Source organism: Stegostoma tigrinum, chromosome 3 (genome assembly GCF_030684315.1).
Source record: "Stegostoma tigrinum isolate sSteTig4 chromosome 3, sSteTig4.hap1, whole genome shotgun sequence".
Taxonomy (NCBI): domain Eukaryota; kingdom Metazoa; phylum Chordata; class Chondrichthyes; order Orectolobiformes; family Stegostomatidae; genus Stegostoma; species Stegostoma tigrinum.
In genome coordinates this window covers 113,545,534-113,569,064 of record NC_081356.1, presented here as the reverse complement: position 1 = coordinate 113,569,064, position 23,531 = coordinate 113,545,534, and the positions used below count along the sequence as shown (strand labels likewise).

Sequence of the window (23,531 nt, the reverse complement as noted above, 5' to 3'; positions counted from 1 at the left end):
TTTCATCTAACATATCCATAGCATTTATAAATTTCTTGTTTCTTCATTGTGAATTTCTTTCCCACTTATTTTGGTGTCATCTGTAAATTTGACAATGTACTTTCCATACCTGCATGCAAGCCATTAATGTATATTTTAAATAGCTGGGGCTCAGAGCTGAGATCTGTGGCACCCCACTAGTTACATCATGCCTACCAAAAAAAGGCCCATTTAGCCTGATTCTCTCATTTCTATTGATTAGCCAATTCTCCATCCTGTCTAATAAATTACCCTTAACCCCATGTTTTGTTTAAATCCATGTGATCGTACCTTGTGTATTATTAGCCTTTTATGTGCTCCCTTATCAAATGCCATCTGCAAGACCAGATATACTCTCTGCAGGTTCCACCTTGCTTGTTATAGCTTTGAAGAACTCTAGCAAATTATTCAAACATGATTTACCACTGATAAAACCAGGCTGACTGTGATGGTTTGCACTTTGACTGTCTGTATGGAGTTTGCACATTCTTCCTGTGTCTGCGTGGGCTTCCACCAAGTCATCTGGTTTCCTTCCACATTCCAAAGATGTGCAGGTTAGATGGATTTGCCATGTTAATTCTCCCACAGGGTCCAGGGATGCATAGGCTGCATGTGTTAGCCATGGGAAATGCAGAATTATAGGAATAGGGTACAGTGATTCTGGGGGGATGCTCTTCTGAAGGTCAGTGTGGACTTGATGGGCCAAATGGTTGGTTTCCACACTGTAGGGATTCTATAATTTCATGAAGTGTCCTGATATTACGTCCTTAATAATGGATTCCAACAATTGCCCAATGGCAAATGCAAAAATAATTAGTCTGCATACTCCTATATTCTACCTCCCTCCCTTTTTGAATAAAGGTGCTTTATTAGCATTTCTCCAAGTCACTGGAACCTTTCCCACATCCAGGGAATTTTGAAATATTATAACCAATACATCCAATATCTCTGCTGCACTTTAAGAAGCTCAGCCACAATGACGTCACACACAAAATGGAGGATCAACACCTCATACTCCACCTCGGGAGCCTACAGGCCGATGACCTGAACACAGAATTCACCAGTTTTAAAATCTCCTCACAAACGGCCACATCCCATGTCCAATCTTCCCTCTCAGCGCCACCTCCATGATCCGGACACATCTTCTTCCCCACCTACCTGTCCCACCCTTCCCACTGCACCTACCTGTATCCACCTATCACCATCCCACATACCTTCCCTCAGCCCCAGCCCTCTTTCCCTCTTTGTTTCCCAGCTCCCTTCCTCCTCCCCAAGTCTGATGAACGATCCCGACCTGAAATATCAACTCTCCTGCTCCTCTGATTCTGGTTGACCTGCTGTGTTCCTCCAGCTCCACACTGTATTGACCCAGAAGGTGTTCATAACTCACAGATTTCATAAACAAGGCCTAAAGTTGGGTGAGCCTCAGGCCTAGTTGTTCAGGTGCAGAACTCCCCTACTTGTCCCTAGTTCACTCTGGCAGCTTGAATGTCTGGGCTCAAACCTCTGCAACATTACAGCAGTAACTCCCTGTATTGAGGACAAGTTAATAGCAGTAGCTGGCTCTCTACTGCCGCAGGCTAATCGTTCTCTACAAAGAAAGCTTTAAGAATCTGATAGTCTGCCTCACAGCCTCCGTCCATATCAATAGCCTTCGAACTGCCTTTGTAATACTGTGTTCTGATTGTACTTCATATTCCCCAAAAGTGTAACTATGGAGATTTAAATTTCAGTTTGCAAACGTGAAACTACAGATTCCATACAAAAATAAACAAAGCTTATTGAGGTAGAGAAGGAGTGAAAAATAAAACTAAATTCAAGGGTGGAATCCAATTCTAGGGTGTGGCTGCTTGTAAGCTACCTGGGTTTCACTCCCATAATAAAAACATCTGTGGTGAGTTTGCAGCACTAATTTAAGAGGTTTTCCCATATTGTTGTTCAATTCATAATCTCCATTACCAACAGCTTAAATTTCCACTGGATAAAATTTCAATCAAAGCTGTTAGAAACACATTTTATTGTCCACCTTACAGTGATTATTCATATTAAACTAAAATTAAATTCTAATGCATTAAGTAATTAGCCAATTATGATTAGTTTAGCTTTACATTTCATTGGTGACATTGTTCTGTTTAAGGCAACTTGAGCTTTCCAGCAACAAAGTTCATAGAGATCAGAAGTACTATTCATAGACAAAACTAGCACATGTCACAACTTTAGAAAACATTAAGAGGTATGGTAATCTTAAGTACACTTCTCCACTGATTGTATTTTCAATAAAATCTCAACTATTTAGAAGAATTCTGGCTAGAAGAGTACAAGTGCCACACACTTATGATTAAACACTAAATTATTTCAAGACACACTTTAAGAAGCATAATGAATCAGCAAACACATAATCGCTTTCATTTCGCAAATAGGATCTCTTTTGTCAATTTAGGATATGTACAAGAAGCACACTGCTTGCAAAAACACTACTCCACCCATCCTAGAATGATTAATTTTTCACAATGACAGTTGAAGTCAGTGCTGGCTTTTCATGTTCATTAGTGACATTGCTACATGCAAGTCGATTACTTTGTTTATTTTTTTTAAAAACTGAGCTTATTTCAGCATTGAATATTGGTATTGCATATTCAGGCACAAAATGCACGGGATAAACAACATGTTGACAATCCTAAGGAACAGATGTTTAAAAAAGAAAATCACCCCATCTCAGCTAGTTTACTTCAACCAATCCATTTGATGCTTCCAGTTCCTCCACTGAGCCCAGCTCCTCCCTACTGCACTGAGATGATGTTTCCTTCACATTAGATCACTCAGAATTGTTCTCCTTAAAGCAGGCATTCTACAATGAAACTAAGGACAATGTTAGTGTATCCTAATTGACTGCAAAATAATTTGAAAAGCTGCAAGGCTGTATGCAATCTTATGTAGGAACTAATGCTAAATTCAAAATTTAATTCACAATACATTTCTTTAACTAATAAGTAGTTGCAGTACGGAACTTGTTAGCTGAGCCAAATAGCAAAGATCTTGTTAAAGGGAAGATGGATATATACACGGGAGAACAAAAAAAGGACAGGGTGAGATGAATTACGCTCATGTGAAGCATTAATACTAATGCGGATTTGCTGATGCTTTACATTCGATACATTTCCATAACTTGAGGCTACTCTGCTTTAGTGCAAATAAATAATGATGAAGGGTCTAGGCCCAAAACGTCAGCTTTAGTGCTCCTGAGATGCTGCTTGGCCTGCTGTGTTCATCCAGCTCCACACTTTGTTACAATGAATTACAAAGGCAATTTTGTTCTTGGCATACTCTCCTAATCTGATTTAACCTTGAAAAATGTATTCAAACAGACATCATTGCCTTAATTAGAACAAGAATTCAAAACGTAGAAAGCTGCTATTCCTGTTAAACATCTGAAGTTGTGAGAAAAGCAGGTTTAAAGGAATCGATGGCCTGTTCCTAGTCGTATTTTTACAAGTTTCAGTTGCCATTCAACACTCTAATTTGTTACTACTATCCAGACAATTGACTTGACTATAGTTTTATTCATCCCATTCAACTCAAAATTCATGCAAGGGGAAAGTTAGAGAAGTACACAAGGGAGCAAATGATGCACATTTATTGCTGATAAGCTTATTTGAGGAGAGTGGAGGAGGTGTATATGCAGGATAAACATTGGCTGGATCAAATGAGCTATATTTGTAGTGGAAATGACAAATATAAATACTAGATTAGGACTTCCTTTAATCTTACTTGATTAAAAATTTTATTTTCTTTAAATTCACGTTAAACTTGTTCAATTTGAATAGCCCGAGGGAAGATTTAGAGTCATATAGCATGGTAACAGACTTTTCTCCAACACGACCATGCCAGCCAAGTTTTCCAAACTCAACTAGTTCCATTTACCTGCGTTTGGCCCTATCCTTCTAAATCTTTCCTATTCGTGTGCCTGTCCAAATGTCTCTTCAATGTTGTAGCAATACCTGCATCTACCACTTCCTCTGGCAGCTCATTCATCATACAAACCACCCTCTTTGTGAAAATATTGCCCCTCAGGTCCCTTTGCCAGAGTACAGTTTAGTTGGCACCATGTTTAAGAGTTTGCAGAAACAACAATGTTTGAAATTTGTTTCTTTTCATGTTTTCATGACCACATTCAAGAAACATTTAGCTAGTTTTGGCAGCTCTGAGATATGTAATGGAAGAACAGGAAGAAGGCACATTAATGTAATTTAGAAAGAAATACATCCTCTTTAGGACTCCCATTCAAAGTAAAACTTGTAATGCATTGTGATCTGGCACTGACAGGGTTTGTGATAAACAAACAAACAAAAGAAAAATTCTCTCTCCTTTAGCTGTGGAGTACACCAAAATCTGAAAGGGATCATAACAAGGTTACATCCCTACTGGGAACATAGAAAATACAGTCATACGGGCTATTTATCTGTATGGTGACAGCTTAAACACAGAGTATTGGTCCCATACAAAAGATGTGGAAAAATACTAATATCCATTACAAACCCACCGACTCCCACAACTAAGACTTGGACTATATATCCTCACACCCCACTTCCAATTTCCCATCCATCCATTTTCTCAGTTCCTCCGTCTCCGTCGCAAATGCTCAGATGAAGCCTTCAACAAGGGAGCCTCCAAAATGTCCACATTCCTGCTCAACCAAGCATTCCCCAGCTCCATTGTCAACAGAGCCCTCAATCGGGTCTGACCCATCTCGCGCACTTTTGCCCTCACCCCTTCTCTTCCCTCCCGCAACAGCGATAGGGTTCTCTTTATCCTCATCTACCATCCCACCATCATCCACACCCAGAAGATCATCAGACGCCATTTCTGCCACCTCCAGCAAGAAGCCACCACCAGACACATATTCCCCTCCCCTCCCTTGTTCGCCTTCCGTAGGGATCATTCTCTCCAGGACACCCTGGTCCATACTTCATTCAACCTCAACACCTCCCCACAGCCCTATAGCACTTTCCCCTGTAACCTGTGAAGGTGCAACGCCTGCCCATTTACCTCCTCCCTCCTCCGTATCCAAGGGCTCAAACATACCTTCCAGGTGAAGCAACACTTCGCCTGCACTTCCAAGAATCTAGTCTACTGCATTCGCTGCTCACAATGTGGTCTCCTCTACATTGGGGAAACGAAGTGTCGACTTGGTGACTTGTTCTGTTCACAAAAAAGACGCTGAACTACCTGTTGCCTGCCACTTCAATGCACCACCCTGCTCCCTGGCCAATATCTCTGTCTCCGGCTTGCTACAGTGTTCCATTGAAGCCCAAGAGAAGCTGGAGGAACACCTCATTTTCCACTTGGGGACCCTACAGCCCTCCAGACTCAATACTGAGTTCACTAATTTTCGAGCCCAAACTCTCCCAGGTCCCAGACCCCACCCCACACACCAGGCCTTGTTACCACATAGCCTGCCACTACACACCCCCTGTTGTCAGTCACTAACAGTCCACATTAACAACTATTCACCCTCCCAGCCTGATCGTTAGCAACTCCTTTGTATGTCCAACTGTCTTTCTCTCTCTTTGGGCTCTATCTTATCGTTTACTCCCTACCCCACCCACCTCCCTATTCTCTGCATATAAACTGAGCTTTACCATCAGTTTTACCAACAGTTCTGAGGAAGAGTCACCGGACCCAAAACGTTAACTCTGTCTTCTTCTTCACAGATGCTGCCAGACCTGCTGAGCTTTTCACGCAACTTTGTTTTTGTTGTTGTTGAATTGGAAAACAGTTCAAGTTGTATTCTGGTGTCACAAAACAAACTTGTTGCAAGAATACTATGAAACTTTACACAACCAGTGAAAATGGCAGCATGCAGCAAAACTTTGTTCAGTGACTCTGCATGTACCAGCTATGGGATATTTTCTTTCATTCAAACCTCCGATATGAATATGTTCATTAAAGTCCTCATTCACTGGCTTAATTCACAGCAAGAGTATTGCGAACTTTTACAGTGTTTATGAAAGAAAGTCACCATACTGTATAACAATTGATCCATTTCATAACAGATTTCCAATCTATAAGGATTAATAATTTGATTCCTGGAATTGGTTGAATCTATACTGAAGAACAAGGAATTGGCAGATAAACTAAGCAACTAAATCAGAAATTGCTGGAAAAATTCATCAGATCTGAGGTAGGGTTATTGAATCCAAAATGTTAACTCTGATTTCTCTCCACAGATGCTGCAAGGCCTGCTGAGTTTTTCCAGTAATTTCTTATTTTGCTTCTGATTTCCAGCAACTGCAATTCTTTTCATTAAATTTAGAAATGAACTAAACAATTATTTTGTGTCTGTCTTCACAGAAGATGTCGAAAATCTCAATGAAATATGAGACAATTGAGGAATTTGTGAAACTGAGGAACTGAAAGAGATAAAATTAAAGCAGTTGTACTTGGAAAAAAATGTTTCAAACAGTTCAAGAATTATAGTCTGCAACTGGTTGCCGTTTCAGATAGGTTATCCAAGTACTTGCTCATCCTTCTTAATTCAACCCCTCACTCGGTTGATGACAACAAGGTTAATTTAAGATGAATCCCTTTGTTTCTGGATATCTTTCCCTAAATTAAGGTTTAAAAGGATCCAAAAATAACCTGACTTTCTTGAAATAAAAATAGGTCGAGTTGACTATTGCCTTGGACTTTTCAGGTGTGACATTCCTTAGTTCCTCTCAGGGATTTGCCAAATAGTTGAGCCAAATAGATGCTTTCAACGAAAAGGTGGATAATCAGAAGGGAGTAATCATCAGAGGGTGAAATGAAGCAGGCTCATCTGAAGCATATTTACCCCCTAAGTTTACATCCATAGACATCGGGCCCTCATGTGATACAGCTGTAGTGTCCATATCCCAAACCAAGAGACCCAGATTTAAATATCACCTGAATGAATCATATCACAGAATCCCTCCACTGTGGAAGCATGACATTTGGCCCTTGGGTCCATACTGCCACTCTGAAGACCAATCCACCCAGGTCTATACCCCTACCTTATCCCTGTAACCCTGCATTTCTCATGGCTAATCCTCCTAGCCTGTACATCCCTGGACACTACAGCCAATATAGCATGGTTACTTGCCCTAACCCACACACCTTTGGACTATGAAAGGAAACGGGAGCACCCAGAGGAAACCCACGCAGACACGGGGAGAATGTGCAAACTCCACGCAGACAGTCGCCCAAGGCTGAAACTGAACCCAGGTCCTTGGCACTGTGAGACAGCAGCACTAACTACTCAGCAACCGTTCAACCCAATTGGGTGTAATAGCATCTCTGAACGAATTGATGATATTCATACACAGGGTGCTGGCTAGGATTGCCCATCTCCAGCTACGCAGAGGGTAGTTAAGTATCATTAAGTGGAGTCATACGTAGGCCAGAGCATGTAAGGATGGTTGATTGTCTTGTGCCCTGGCGAGATTTGAACCTGCGTGTCCAGAATATAACCTGGGTCTCTTGATTAATAGTCTAACGATAACATCACTAGGTCATCGCCTCCCTTCATAACCCATTATAAAGAATGTAATAACCAATGTTTAGAAAAGAATGGCAAACCTGTGAAGATGTAATACAGATTTTATGAAAGGGAAATCATGAATAACAAACTTAGAGTTTTTTTGAGGATGTTACTTATAGTACAGTTAAACGAGGCCCAGCTGATGTGAGGTATCTGTACTGTCTGAAGGCTTCTGATCAGGTGCTACCTTAATAAAGAAAGGAAATTTCGAAGGGGGATAATATACTAATATGGCTGAAGAATTGGTTAACACACAGCAAGCGAAGGGCATCGATTAACTGATCCATCTCAAGATGGTCACAGGTCAGAGTACTGCAAGTATCAGTGGTAGGTTTATGATTTTTTACACTCTTTCATGTGAATACAGAGCAGAGTGCAATATTTCCAAAACAGTTGAAGAAACAAATCTAAGCAGGAGCAAGTTATGTGGATGATGCAAGGAAGCTTCAAAGGGACTTGGACAGGCTGAGTGAATAGGCTAGAACAAGGCAGACAGAATATAATGTAAAAAAGTCTGAAGTTATTCACTTTTATAGAAAAAAACAAAGTCCAGACATTTTCTAAATGGTAAGAAGTTGGGAACTACCGTGTCCAAAGGGATCTGGATGCTCTTGTTCATGGGTTACTGCAAAAAAAAGGTTAGTATGTAGGTGCAGCAAGAAAATTAGGAAGGCAAATAGTTGTTGACCTTCATCATAGGGAAATTTGAGTCCATCAGGAAAATATCTTGCTGCAACTGTATAACGCCCTGGTGAGATCACGCCTCCTATCGTCTGCAGTTTTCGTCTCCAAATCCAAGGAAGTGTATACTTGCCATAGACAGTGGCTGGGTGAGTAAACCAATCAATCTCTGGGATGGCAGGATTATTTTATGATGGGAGATTGAAGAAACTGGATCTCTGGATGTGTAGGTTCTACAGTTTCAAAAAAATTAGGTGATCTCATTGAAGTTTTTGGAATTCCTGTAGGGAATTACAGGATGGATGTAAATAAATATGTTTCTCCTGGCTTATGACTCTAGAACTGAAGACATAATCTTAGAGTAACTGGTAGGGCACTTAGGAGCAAGATGAGGAGGACTTTCTTCCCTCGAAGGTTGGCGAACCTCAGGAATTCTCAACTGCAGAGGGCTGTAGACGGTCAACCATTTTGATAAATATCAGAAGTTTAATGACATCAAAGAATAGGGAGAAAGTACAGGAAATGATCAGTCATTGAGTGCAAAGAGCGTACTCAACAGGCTGAATGGCCTATTTCTGCTCCAATGTTTCTCCTACAACAATGGCCTCTCAGTGATTTGAACATGAAGACGATAGTTTTATAAATTGTGGGGCTTTGGGAACAAGGAACCAACATAGGTCATTAAAAAAAAAGGGAACTGCAATCTACGAGGGCAGCAACGGTGGTGTGTCACAAGGAGAGACAGTGAAAAAGCAGCTAAGGTTGGGGCTCGGTTGGTTAGTAAAAAGATAAGGACTGCATAGTAGAGGTAAAAAAGGGGCAGAATAACATTCAATGCTCAAAGATAAAGAAGGTGACATATTTTAAAATCAGTCTTGCGGTGTCAGTGGTAGAATATGAGCAGATAGGGTTTGAGGTCGGTCCCTCAGCAGACGGGTGGGAGAGGATGGGTGATTGGATTTGCAACTTGTGAGAATACAGGATTCTGTGCAACTCAGCATTGATGCTATAACTACACAGGGGATAAAAAAACAAATTTTTTTGGAAAAATGCATTCAGTACAATAAAAAGCAAATCATTGTTGTCAACTGCACTAGTTGGATTTAATGCAACAGAAATCAAGTTTATTTCACACTTTCAGTCCACCTCAAGAAGTCACAAGCATGTTGCAAATCCACATCAGCAATGTTTGAAAACAGCAAATGCTGGACTCACTCGGCAGGTCTGGTAGCATCCGGACTGACAGAAACACAGTGTTATGTTTCAGATTGCTGACCTTTCATCAGAACTGACCTGCTAAGTGTTTCCAGCATTTTCTGTTTATTTTTCAGGCTTCCGACGTCTGCAGCATCTTGCTTTTGATTTAGAATTTGGAAGCACCTTGCCCTGACAAATAAAAATTAGAGTCATCAATTCGCTGAATTTGTTTCAAAGCAAATTTCCTCATTATTTTGTAACACTCCTAAAAGTAATGATATTTCAAACCATACCTCCACTTCAACAGACTGCATAGTCAGGTCACATGGGGGTTTCTGTGGCTTTGGTCTTGTGGCATACCAGTATGCTATAAGCGCTGCAATGGTGCCAATGCCTATTAGAGCCGATGGTGGAAGAGAGCGAACGAACTGCCGGACTTCCCAAAGTTCTGGGATGCGCAGGTGTGTCACCAGATCACTTGCTTGCATAGTTGTAAATGGAAATTCCCTTCTGTGGCAGTGAAAAGAAGAACAGAAGTAAGCACATTACCAAGGAGTCAGAGAATAAATAAATTCACAGATGTAATTTGTCAATGTCCACATCACTCTACAACCATTCAACCCGATCCCACTTTCCAGCTCTTATTGTGTACCCTTCTCGTGCATTTTCAAATATTATGAACATCGCTGCTTCTACCAACCTTTCAGAAAGTGAATTCCAGATTCCAGACTACTCTCTGGATGAAAACTTTCAACCTCTAAATTTCCTCAACTTCTGTATACCCTAAATCCATAATGTCTTGTTAAGCACACCTCAACCATGAGAAACAGAACCTTCCTATGTGCTCTGTCTAGGATCATTAATTTTATATGCTTCAATTAATTCTTCCCTCTGAATTCTTCTTCAACCTGTGCAGCATCTTTACTTTCTAATTTTATTTCCAGTATCACAGATTACGAACAACTTCAGGGATCTATGGACATGCACTCCAATATCCTTCTACATACTTCAATACTTGTAAGCCTCCCACAAAAGCATTATCTCACTCTTCTCTGGATTAAACTCCATTTACTGCTTTTCTACTGGCGTTGATATCTCCCCACAGTCTACAGCTTTCTCTGTATCATTGTAAACCACACAACCATTCTTTTTCAGATTCCTCTATATTCAAGTCCAAAATCATTGATATAAACAACAATAGGCAAGACAGCTTGTACTGCACACTGCAAAAATCTATTGGATCCATCCTCCAAATCACAAAAAACATCCCACAACAATAACCCAATTTCTGAAGAAGGGTCCCAACCCAAAACGTCAACTTTCCTGCTCCTCTGATACTGCCTGGCCTGCTGTGTTCCTCCAGCTCCACAGTGTGTTATCGCTGACTCCAGCAACTGCAGTTCTTGCTATCCCACAACAACAGTCTTTTGCTTTCTGCCTCTGTGTCAACATTGGATTCAACTTTCCACTTTGCCTTGAATCCCATGAGCATTTACTTTTGTGACCAGCCTGCCACGTGGGCACTTGTCACATGCTTGCTAAAATTCATACAGATGACAAATATAATACCCTGACTGGCCTCAACATCTCAGGGTGATAAATGGCAAGTAACATTTGAAACAGACAGGTGCCAGGCAATAACCTTCACCTACAAGAAATAATCTACCATTGTATCTTGACATTCAATGGCATCACTATTGCTGATTTCTTCCCCTATCAATATCCTGGAGGTTATCATTGACCAGAAACTGAACAGGGCAAACTGTTAAAACCATAAGAGATAGGAGAAAAAAATCTGGGCATTCAGCGCATCAAATCTGTTCTGCCAATCAATCATGGCTGAGAAGCTCCTCAACCCCATTCTCCCAGTTTCTCCTCAAAACCCTAGATCCCCTTGATAACCAAGAATCTATCTATCTCAGTCTTCAATATACTCAATGATCTGGCCTCCACAGCCTTCTGTGGCAGTGAATTCCATAGATTCACTACTCTCTGGCTGAAGAAGTTTCTCCTTATCTCCATTCTAATAGGTCTTCCATTTACTCTTAAGGCTGTATATACATATACAGATCATTGCTACAAGAGTGGGTCAGGGGCCAGGAATTCTATGGAGTGTAATTCACCCCCTTATCTATCAACTTAATGGCAGAAGTGACCTCTAGCACCGAAAACTACAAAGGACAGTGGATGCATGGGAACACCACATGTACATGTCATACATTAGCCTGACTTAGAATTATATCACTGCTGTTCTTCACTGTCACTGCATGAAAATCCTGAAACTCCTTCCTGACATCAATAATAGACGTCCCCACATCTCAAACAACGGCTGCAGTAGTTCAAGAAAATAGTTCACCACCTTCCTCAGGGCAATTGGGGACGGGCAACGAATAGTAGCCTAGCTAGTGATGCCCACATTCCCTTCAATGAATTTTAAAACTTTCAATCATTTTGTCAGACATGACTTTCCTTTAACAAATCTGTGTTATGAGTGATTAATCAGTGTTTTTCTAAATGAGTGTTTATCTTGCCTTTCTGAACTTTTTCCAATTATCTGCCACTAAAGTTAGGCTAACTAGCCTCTAATTACTTGAGTGATCCCCTTCATCTCTTACACAATGGTACTACATTCACCATTCTCCATTCTTGGAACCATGCCTACTGCCAACAAAGACTGAAAAATGATGGTCAGTACCTCCACTAGATAGATTTTTCAAAAATGTTAAACCCACCCCTTCAACATTTAAAAAAAAATTCACATTTGTCTTCCCTGGTAGTATTGTTTTTCCATTTTGTGAAAGTGGTTTCAAAGTATTCATTCCAAACCACTGGATGGGTATAGTGCAACATGAATCTTTTGGATACTATACACCGCAGGGAACCGAAGCAAAATGCAGGACTGAAGAAGTAGAACTTCTCCTCTGTTTTCTATGAACTGATTTTGGTACCCAGTGTCAGCACAAAGGCCCCCTTGATTGGCACACCAAACACCACCTTTAACAATACATTCCCCTCACCACCAATCCATACTGGCAGCAACGTGCACCACCTACAAGCTGGGCAAAGTTAAGTCTGTATTAATTAACATGCTTGCAATCCTTAATGGGAGCATCCCAAGTTTAAATATAATTGTATGGCATTTTCATATACTATTGGCATTGGAGGAGGCAATGATGAACATCAGGAACATCTGCAAATATGTTTACCAGTTATGTATGAACATTCATTTTGTTTAGCATCGAATACCCATGCATTTTCCAGTGTACATTGGTTGGTCATTTTAAAAGTGATGCAGGATGATCAGAGAATTTTTAAAACTTATTGAAATTTTCCCAAGATTTCTAGTCGATGCTGCATGGTGACCCATTCAACTGTGGAATGCTATCAAGGCTTCTCTTGCCCCAAGACAATTGTGCAATAACATTAAGATGGAACAAATGGTTGTGACTCTAAAGTTTCTTTAGATTTCTCAGATTCCAAACCACCCACCCACTGAGGCTGTGCATGCATTCTTGTGAGCGCCCTGTCGTTAAATTTGTCCAGCTGACAAGAAATGCTCAGCAAAAACAATGATGCACATTAAAGGTATAAATTAGTACTGCTACTGTTTGGCTGCAGTCTGTCAGATGGGCTGCCGTATTTTCACCTCTCGCCCACACACACAATCTCTATTGAAAAAGAGATTAGTCACTCTGCCCTACAAAAAGTTCAGAGCTCACATCTTTTTTCGTGCAGAGACTTTGATTCAAAATGGTCTATGTTACAATCCTTCCTTGCAGCTTATTGGCAGAATTTTAGTGTAGCATTTTGTTTACGTGGCATACAGCAACAAATAATACTTTTACAATATTATGAAATTAACTGGCACAAGGCCCCTAAGATCGACTATATTATCTGTGCTACCCATTAAACCAAGACCCTGAACTCTGATCTACAAAAGATATGACCAATACCTGCCGCCAACCATGCGGCTGCAGTACGGCAAAAATCATTCGAGTCAAGGTAAGAAAGGCATAAAACACTGGAAACATATAACCAGGCCAGCCATCACACATAAATACAAAATCAGCAGTGGGTATCAGATGTCGTTCATGGAGAGATCAGTGAAAGAAAACCACTTTGACCACAAATCCAGCATGAAGTGGTCAGCAAGGGGCATCCACAAGACCCTGTGGAGAAAGGACAGGGTGGATCCCATCAGAGCAGGCTGTCAAAGGGATTGGGCAGAATGCCTCGTAACCAGAACTTTCCAACAAGCACCAAGACATTGACTGGTTGGTGGTGAGATGGGTGAATGTCACATGTACGCCCACTCGCTCTGCGCCACTGCACATTCCCCTCAAAGTGGCTGTAGGGCAGTAGAGACTGTCACACGTCTCCTTCTCGAATGTGTCTTTGCAAGGATGTCTGGAGACATATACAGTGGGTTTTATCGAGGTTCATAACTCCATGACACTTGACTGTGCTCTACGGTCTGTTGCCCGGGACAAAGACCAAGACAAACACCGATTGCGCCTAGAGGACCAGCAACTAGGTTAATGTGCTCTTTGGCCTGCCCGAAACTTGGTGGTCTCCTAGTGTAAAGCGTTGACTTTGACTATGCATTGGAGACAGGCACATTCCAAGGTCCAGGACTACATTCTGAGGGACACACTAAAGCTTGGGGCAGCCACCAACCAGACACAGTGGGGAAAGCCCACCATCTAAGGTCTTTCAGCCAAACTACAATGGAGGTCCATTCGGTTATCTGACCCTCATAGTGCCTCAAATACATGTAAATAGCATCTTACATATGTGATAAATGCCTTGGGCTTGTTGCAACTGTACAGAAAGTCAGACTCCAGTGTTTGTTCGTTCCCCACAGGCAAAGAATGTACAAAACCAAACTGCTTCAGTGACTGCATATGTATATAAATATTTTTAAGAATAAAGTATATTTTTGAAATTTAAAAAAAATGTATCAGGAGTAGGAGTAGGTCATTCAGTTCATTGAGTTTCTTCGCTACTCAGTTGGCTGATCTGATTATGGCCTTAACTCCACATTCCTATCTTAGGTAAAAGTATATAGATGCTTTGTCAGAACTGAAAGAATAAAAGGAGAGAAAGGCAAAGTAAGAGGGGAAAAGATAAGTGAACAAAATTAGAAAAGACAAAAGGGCGAAATGCAGGAGGAACACACATGCCTGCAGGCATAGAAAATCTACTCAGACAGAAAACGGGATGGTTAAATTGCAGAAGTGAAACCAGAGCCAATTAGAGACACAAGGGAAGTTAAAGAAATGCATAAAACAGAGACTTTGTGAACAGATGGGTCAATACGTGGAAGAAGAGTCAGCAAATGGAAAAAAAAGGAATAAAAATGAAAAAGCAATGCAGGATCCAGCAGCTCAGGAATAAAGGTAAAAAAAAAGCACATCAACTCTAAGGGAGTACAGTAGATTGCTTGCCAGTAAGGGGAGTAGGCAGTGCTTGGACACAGACTTATTTGACATCCAAGTGATAAAGGACTTCAGTGCGCTATCAATGAAAAATCAATCCCTTGACATCACTCTTCTTTGCAATATTTTTCACGCAAAAATATTAAGAATTTTTTTCTTTGCTTGATTCGGTTGATAATTCAACAAATTGGAATCCTTCACATCTCTTTCTCCCACCCAGGCTGTGCTCCTACACAGTCAAAAATAACCATTTTCGTTTCAGTATGGCAATTAGGTTCAATAATTCTGATGTGGCTACAATTAGTAACACCAAGTAATGTGGCGTCTCTAAAATAGCTTTCGAGTAAACAATGGAACTGTTGGTCAGCGACAGCATAGGACCAAGATTCCACACTGAGACATCACTCTCTGGATTAGTTATTAACACAGTGACATGTACATTGATCACTCAAAGGCAGTGGGGAGAGGCGAAGTGGGTGAAAGGTGACATATCCCTGAAGAGATGAACACTGGACAAATCCCAACTCCAATGCTAGGTACAAAAATTACTGCAACTCTGAACATTTAACTTTCCTGTGGACTCTTGTCGTGAATTTGGCCAAAAGGTACACATTCAAGTCCATTATCTCTCTCACATTCAAGTCCTACCTGCCACAGAGATATGTCATAACATCTCTGATCAGGTTTTTTTTGTTTGTTTAACTTCCCTATAAAAGTTCATGCTCAGGTATAGCAAGTCTTCAACAGCATTCAGTTTTGGATTGATGAACGACAAGTAATATTTATGTCCCACAAGTTCCAAGTAATTATTATAACCAGCAAGTGTACATCTAAAGGCTTCAGTTTGATATTCAACAGCATTGCATGGTCAAAGGCCACTAGTAACACATCCTGAAGGTCACCATTGGCTAGAAACTTAACTGGACCAACCACATAAATACTGAGGCTACAACTGGTCAGAGAATTGGAATTCTTCAGCAAGTGATTTAACCTCTGATCCTTTGTCTTTACAGCATCTGTAAAGTCACAAGTCAGCAGCGCCATTTAATACTTTCCACTTGCTTAGACGCATGCAACTTCAATGACTCCAAAAGCTCAACACCATCAATAAAAAAGTAACTCTTTTGATCTGAACTCCATCTACCACTATAAATTTTCATTATCTTTAGCACTGATGCACTACTGTTCCATTGTGTCCAAGCTAGAAGTTGTACTGCAACAATTGCCAGGCACTGACCATGTCCAGCAAGAAATAATCTAACCAGCACTAACCAGTGCCTCTTAGCACTCAAAGGCATTATCATCACTGAATCCCCCGCTATCAACATCTTGGAGGTTATTATTGAAACTGAACTGGACTAGCCATTTATATTCCATGGCTTCAAAAGCAGGTCAGAGACTAGGAATGAATTGCAGCGATTCAAGAAGACAGCTTACCACCACTTTTTCAAGGGCAACTAGGGATGGGCAATCAATGCTGACCCCACCAGCGACACCCATGTCCTATGAATGAGTATTTTAAAAACATCATTGAAGTTCCTGTGACATACCTCCAGACCAGTGACTCTTGAAGGACAAGGCCAACAGGTAGGGGTGGTATTCCCAATGTACAAGTTCCCCTTCAAGTCACACCCAATCCTGACTTGGAATTAAATAACCACCCCTTCATGTCACTGAATTAAAATTTTGCAAGTCCCATCCTAATCGCACTATGGGTGCACTTACACCAAATGGGACAAAGATTAAGAAGGCAGCTCAACAACACATTCCCAAGGATAATTAGAAATTGGAAAAGAAAGTTCTAATTCCCAGGAATAAACTATAGAAAACTGCTGATCAAATTTGCCTCTTCTGCCTGTGATCACCAAACTTGTAACATATTCAAACTTTTCAGAGTGACATTATGCTGAGATTAAATCCTAAAATGAAGTATCTAACCTCTGGGACAGACAGTGCAACAAAATTAAAAGATCAACAATAAAAGAAATTCTTCGAACACATTGTTAAAAATAAAAATTACAATAAATCACTGGAAGGTACTACTGGAGCTCATGGGTCAAGTCATTTCACCACAAAGCATGTCAAGAAATACACAATTAAAACACACTAGCCTGTAATACACAGCGTCCTGTAAACGTACTGCCCAAGCAGTTTTCAGTAGTTGCAATGGACCTGAAGGCTGGACGGAACTTTTAAAAATTGACCACTGTGTACTCAGCCACTGTTTTTTCTATACAGCCAGATGACAAGATTATGTCAGAGTCAACAAACTCATTTTCAAAGGTCATATTTGCAGGCTAACATTTCCACATCGATATTAGGAGCTGGCACTAGCAAAACTGGTGTGCAATTCACGGTATCTAATAGTTTTTCAAGACCTTACACCAGATAGCAGCAAAACTTGCTTTTAGATCCCTGAAAAATATTCTGCACTTTTGGCAAATATTAGCAGATCTGCAAGCGATGAAAACATTCCAGGGTATCAAGTCAGCACAGAAATCTAAAAGGCGTCAAATGTCAGAAACAAGGAAACCAGAACAGTAAAAGCAATGGCAAATACAGGAAACAGTAACAAGTGTTCAAACATACAAAGACTGCCTCAAAACCAAATAACTATTTGCTTTACAATTCTTCACTCTCAGGGATTGTGAGCACGTTGTGCAGAAATACCCATTGTACTTATTGCTCAAATGTTCAGTGCTAGGATCTCAGACAGAATTAGGCACTTTGAGCCCTGCGCTACAGCTTACCAGGACAAAGGCGAAAGCCTACAAATTACAGGCCTTAGTTAGAATGTGCAGACAGGATAACAGTAGGAAAACCCAGGCTTGCATCTCAACGTCACTCCATTTTTTAAGAAGACTTGCAAATTGAATGCACTAAGCTCTCCCAATATCATTGCCCTCTGAAAAAAAAATTAAGTCTTGCCACATTAAAATTGAGCAGGAAGCTTAAGGAATACACAAATGTGCAGGCACTTCCTCCAGCTCTATAGAAACAGTCAATCTACACACATATGATTTAGTGCTTGCAACACAATGACGCTCCATCAAAGTAACAGCAAAGTGAAATTGTTTATAAACATTATGAATTCAAGTGGCTTTTTACAAATTAACAATGTAATAAAGTGGACTTTAATGAAGCATTACTGAAGTCAAGTCAACATGAGATGAGAATACATTTTAATGACTTTTCTGCTCTGTCAGAAATTCTGGCTTTCTCTGGTAAATTGTTTTTTTAAAAAACAAACCAACGTGGGATACAGGCTGGTTGAGCCGGTTTGGCCATCCCCAGTTGCCTTTGAGAAGATGGTTGAGTTTGCTGGCTTGTACAATGACACCTTCATCCTGTGAATGAAAAAAGAAGTTGATCCAGCAATGAAGGAGGAACAGTGATACTGAGATAGCGTGTGGCTTGGAGTGGAATTTACGTGCACAGTATGATATGATAGAGCTAAATTATACCACAAAAAACTGATCAAATCAAAACTCTGCAGTCCTGCCACATCCATTCGTGTATAGTGGTGGAAATTAAGCAACTCATCGGAGAAGGTGTCCAAGCCAATATCTCCATCTACTATGATGGCGTGAGACCAACTCATCTGCACAAAAGGCTGAAACATTTGCAACGATTTTCAGCCTCAGTTCCTGAATGGATAATCCATTTCTGCGATCTTTGGGAGGTCTCCAGTATCACAGACGGCAGTTTTCAGCCAAATCAATTAACTCTTCGTAATACAAAAAAAACGGTTGGAGGCACAACTTCAAAGGCATCCGGCCCTGACAAAATTACAGCAACAGTACTGAAGACGCGTGCACCAGTACTTACCTCACACTGAGCAAAGCTGTTTCAGAGCATTGACGACACTGGCACCTACTCAACAATGTGGAACCTTGCCCATGTATGACCTGTACACAAAAAGCACTTGTCTCAGCCAAGTCACATTAATCAACAACTGAGAGTAAGCCAAATGTGATGGAAGGTGCCATGACCGGTGCTATGAAGCAGCACTTACTTATTAATGACCTGCTCACTACACACAGTTTAGATTCCTCCAGGGCCACTCAGCTCCTGACCTTCTTTATAACTTTGGTTCAAATATGGACAAAAGAAATGAATTCCAAAGATGAGGTGAGAGTGACTGCCCTTGGTATCAAGACCACATCTTAATGCGTGCAATGTCATGGAGCCCCAGCTAAACTGGGTCAATGAGAATCAGGAGAGAAACTCTTCACTGGTTGGAATCAGACCTGGAACAAAGGTACATATGATTGTTGATGTTGGAAATCAGTTATCTGAGCTCCAGGATACTGGAGCAGTGTTTTAGGATCTTGTCCAAATTAGGCAATCTTCAGCTTCTCTCCATCACAGGTGGTGACATGTTCTGCATCTTTCGTGGTTCCTCAGATACTCAAACATGTTCACGGTCCAAGTGCAGCAAGATTTGTACAATATCTAACCATTCATTGTCCCCTAACTTTCAAATAAATTAGCAATGGTGAATCCCCTGTTATCATTATCCTGGACAGTTACTATTTGCTGCAAACAGAACAGGCTACCCATTTTGGTTTTTAAATTCTTGGGCATTGCTGGCTGGGCCAACATTCGCTGGAGGCACTGTGTTCCTTGCCATCCTGTTCAATTATACCTGAACACCCAACATGATAGACAATATATGCCTGAAATCCAACGTTCTGTTACCCTGTGATAGCATGATAAGAAGTTATTTTAAGATTCTCTTATATACTAACTGCCTTTGTTTAACAGTCAACTCATGATAAAGTGTCATTAAAACAAAAGGAAACTAGTTTGTTGGCAGTACAAAATCCTACCTTCTAGACCCAAGTAAGAGTCTTAGACGTGCAAAGGTGATCAGACTGACTTCGTTTTGTCACAAAGGCTGCCTGACCAAAATATTTCTGGATTTTAATTGTTTTTGTCTTCAAGTTTCTGCATTCACAATATTTTCTTTGCACTGATTTTTTTTTCCATTTATTTATGGGATGTGGGCATCATTAGCTGTGCCAGTATTTATTGCCCATTACTAACATTCCTTGAGAAAGTGGTGGTGAGCTGCATTTTTGAACTACAGTAGTTTTTTAAAGTTATTGGTACACCAACAGTGCTGTTAAGAAGTGAGTTTCCGGAATTTGATCTAGCAACAATGAAGAAATTAAGTGAGTACATCCATTCTAAGTGAGAATAGTGTGTGGTTGGAAAAAAACTTGCTCGTGTTCCCACACATCCGCTGCCCTTGTTCCTTTAAGTCATAGAACTTTGGAAGGTGCTACTGCAGGAGTTTTGATGAATTACTGCAGTGCAAGTTGTAGCTCTTTCATACCATTGCCACTGTGCACCAGTGAGGAGATAGCACATGTTGAAGGCGGTGGATGTGGTGCCAATCAAGTGGGTTACTTTGTTCTGCATAATGTGGAGTTTCTTGAGTGTTTTGCAGCTGCACTCATCCAGCTAAGTGGGCAGTTTTCCATCACACTCCTGTCCAGTGCCTTGTAGATGAAGAACAGGCTTTGGTGTGACAGGAGTTTCTCAACAGTTATTCATTTACTGACTGCTGAATTCCCACACTCTGACCCATTCTTGTGGTCACAATATTGACATGTCTAATCCAGTTCAGCTTCTAGTCAATGGCAACTCCAGCGTATTTGATGGTGGGGGATTCAGCAATGATAATGCTCTTGAATGTAAAGGGTAATTATTAGTGTTTCTCTCGTGGTCATTGCCTGTGACTTGTGTAGCATGAACATCGCTTGTCATTTATCAACCCAAGTCTGAACATTGCCCAGATCTTGTTGCATGTTGACTCAGACTGTTTCAATAACTGAAGAGACCCGAGTGATACTGAACGCAGTACTAACATCAGTAAAAAGATCCATTCCTGACCTTAGGAAGATCATTGATGAAGCAGCTGATGACCATCAACCCAGGACACCATGATGAAGAAGATGATATGCTGGAGCTAAGATGATTTGACTTCAAACAACCACAACCATCTTCCATACTTGGCTCTATTTTTGCTAGGGCTGCTTAATGCCAACGGCAATCACTCTCACCTCTTTTGTCTTGTTTGAAGCAAAGCTGGTAGCGAAGTCAGGAGCTGATCAGCTCCGGTGAAACACTAAATGAACATCAGTGAGCTACTTATTCCTTTGCAAATGCTGCTTGATGTCAGTGTCGATGACAGTATCCATCACTTTTCTGCTGACTAAATATAGACCTAATGGATAGTAATTAGGTAGTTTGGAATTATCCCTTTTTTTTAGAAAATTTTATACAGTGTTGTACCTTTCCTGGACCAACTGTTTAGAGGCATGGCAAGTTAAGACGCAAAAGTCTTCAGCACTATTGCCCTAGAATTATTTTGCGGTCCTCAGCCTTCACAGTAAGTATCCCATGTCTCCAACCATTTCTTGATAACACATGCAGCAAGTCAAATTGGCTGAAGACTGGCATCTGTGACGCAGGGACCTGGGGAGGAGGCCAAAATGGATCATCAACTCAGAATTTCCAACTGAAGATTGTTGCTAACGGAAGTGGATAAAATTGTCAAGAAAAATTGGCAAGTCATGTTGCAGCTGTGTAGAAATTTAGTTAGGCCACGTTTGGAAAATTGTGTATAGTTCTGGTTGCCACACCACCAGAAGGAATGTGGAGGCTTTGCAGGAGATACAGAAGCAGTTTACTGGGATGAAGGGTATTAGCTAGGAGGAAAGATTAGACAAACTTGAACTGTTTTCACTTCAATGTCGAAGGATGAAGGGCAACCTGACGGAAGTTCACAAAATTATGACAGGCATGGATAGAATGGATGGCCAGAATCTTTTTCTCAAAGTAGAAAAGTCAATTAATAGGGAAAACAGGTTTAAGGCAAAAGGGAGGTAAATCTAAAGGAGATGTGGCAGGCAGATTTTTTTGTTTTTACACAGAGGATGGTAAATGCCTGAAATATGTGACCAGAGGTGGTGGTGAAGGCAGATACAATAAGATCATTCAAAACGCATCTTATCAGATAGATGAATAGACAGGGAACAGAGTGAAACAGACTGCATTAATGCAAAAGGTGTTTAGTTTAGAAAGGCATTATGTGTCGTTGCAGTCTTGGTGAGCTGAAGAGTTTCTTCCTGCACTGCACAGTTCTTAGCTACGGTCTTGTCTTTTTCATTGATTTGCTAGTTTCCCTCATCATTCAACAAGAGAAATTTTTTTTGGACCCTCCACCTTCAGTCACTACAGTTAACAACTGGATGTAGCATGACTGCAGAGCTGAGATCGGCTGCGGAATCACTTAGCCTCATCAATTACATGATGCTTCCACTGCTTGGCATACAAATAGTCCAGTGTTGTAGCTTCATTGGGTTGACACCTCATTTTTTAAGTTACGTTTTTCTTGGCATGCCCTTCTTCGATCTTCTTTGAGTTTGCACTGGCTTCAGCTTGGCAGTGATAATACAGTTGGGGATGAGCCGGGCCACAAAATTACAGAGCGTGGTTGAACACTATTATGCTGCTGCTGAAGATCTTAAGTGCCGGATGGATGCCCTGTTTGAGTTGCTAGATCTGTTTCAAAGTCCATCAGAGATAATAGGAACTGCAGATGCTGGAGAACCCGAGATAACAAGGTGTAGAGCTGGACGAGCACAACAGGCCAAGCAGCATCTTAGAAGCAGATGCTGTTTCAAAGCCTAACCCACTTTGCAGATGATACTGCCACATAACATGGTGTTATTACATACTCTAATACATTGCCGCCAAGGTTGAGTATTTTGGGCATGGAAATTGTCAACACTGAATGCACTACAACTAACTTGTATATATTGTTATTGCTTCCTGATTCTTTTATATTTATGTAAATTCTTGAAAAAAATAACAATTCTTTCAATGTAATAATTTAATATAATAGAGTCTGTCAATCTCAGTTCACAAAAGAAATGATGAAAATGCATAACACTCTACAAAAAGTAAAAGGACAGGATTGAGGAATTACTGTTGCATAGAATGCTATAAACCTCATTTTCTCTTCACAAGCACTGGTCGTTAATATTACTGCACAGTTTTATGATTTATAGACCTTCTTTGTTTCACTTAAAAAAAACTTGGATCGAAGGAAAGTCTGAGATAACACAGTGTGAAGCTGGATGAACACAGCGGGCCAAGCAGCATCAGAGGAGCAGGAAAGCTTGACATTTCAGGTCAGGACCCTGGGATTGAAGGAATCTGGTTTTTTGACTGTGAAATTAACTAATATCAAATCTCATTTCAAGCATAAAAACATTTGAACTGTCAGAGTAGTTAGCACATTTCACATTTGATCAGAACATCTAAACAATGGCACAATCATCTGTCGAAGGAAACATGAAGAAAAAGCAATGTTATCAGTTGTAGTCTGCTGCCGAGTCAGTCTGGCGTCACATGCAAGTGCATTTGTGGAATTTGTACTGCAATGTGGGTTGATCCACTCTGATAATTAACGTCAAGTAAAACCAGTCAGAAGAAAATAAATCACAAGAAAATCTAACCCACTAGACACGCCTTACTACAATTTCTACACAACCTGTATTTAATGTTATGAAACTAAAGGCACTTCACAGGGGCACTGTAAAACAAATAGGACACTGAACCAC

General features: G+C 40.7%; 1 protein-coding gene across 7 annotated transcripts in view; it reads right to left on the bottom strand.

Annotated features, from left to right (window-relative positions):
• The window catches only part of acsl1a (acyl-CoA synthetase long chain family member 1a), a 167,834-nt gene that overhangs the window by 75,396 nt on the left and 68,907 nt on the right, over window positions 1–23,531 (bottom strand). For 4 of the 7 annotated variants that reach the window (XM_048526774.2, XM_059644838.1, XM_059644837.1 and 1 more), the window contains one exon: window positions 9,748–9,964. In XM_048526774.2, the coding sequence (XP_048382731.1) occupies window positions 9,748–9,964 (217 nt within the window). Of the gene's footprint in view, window positions 1–9,550; window positions 9,644–9,747; window positions 9,965–17,003; window positions 17,077–17,642; window positions 17,758–23,531 lie in introns of those variants that run through there. The other 3 variants (XM_048526778.2, XM_048526777.2, XM_059644839.1) reach the window with 3 other exon arrangements.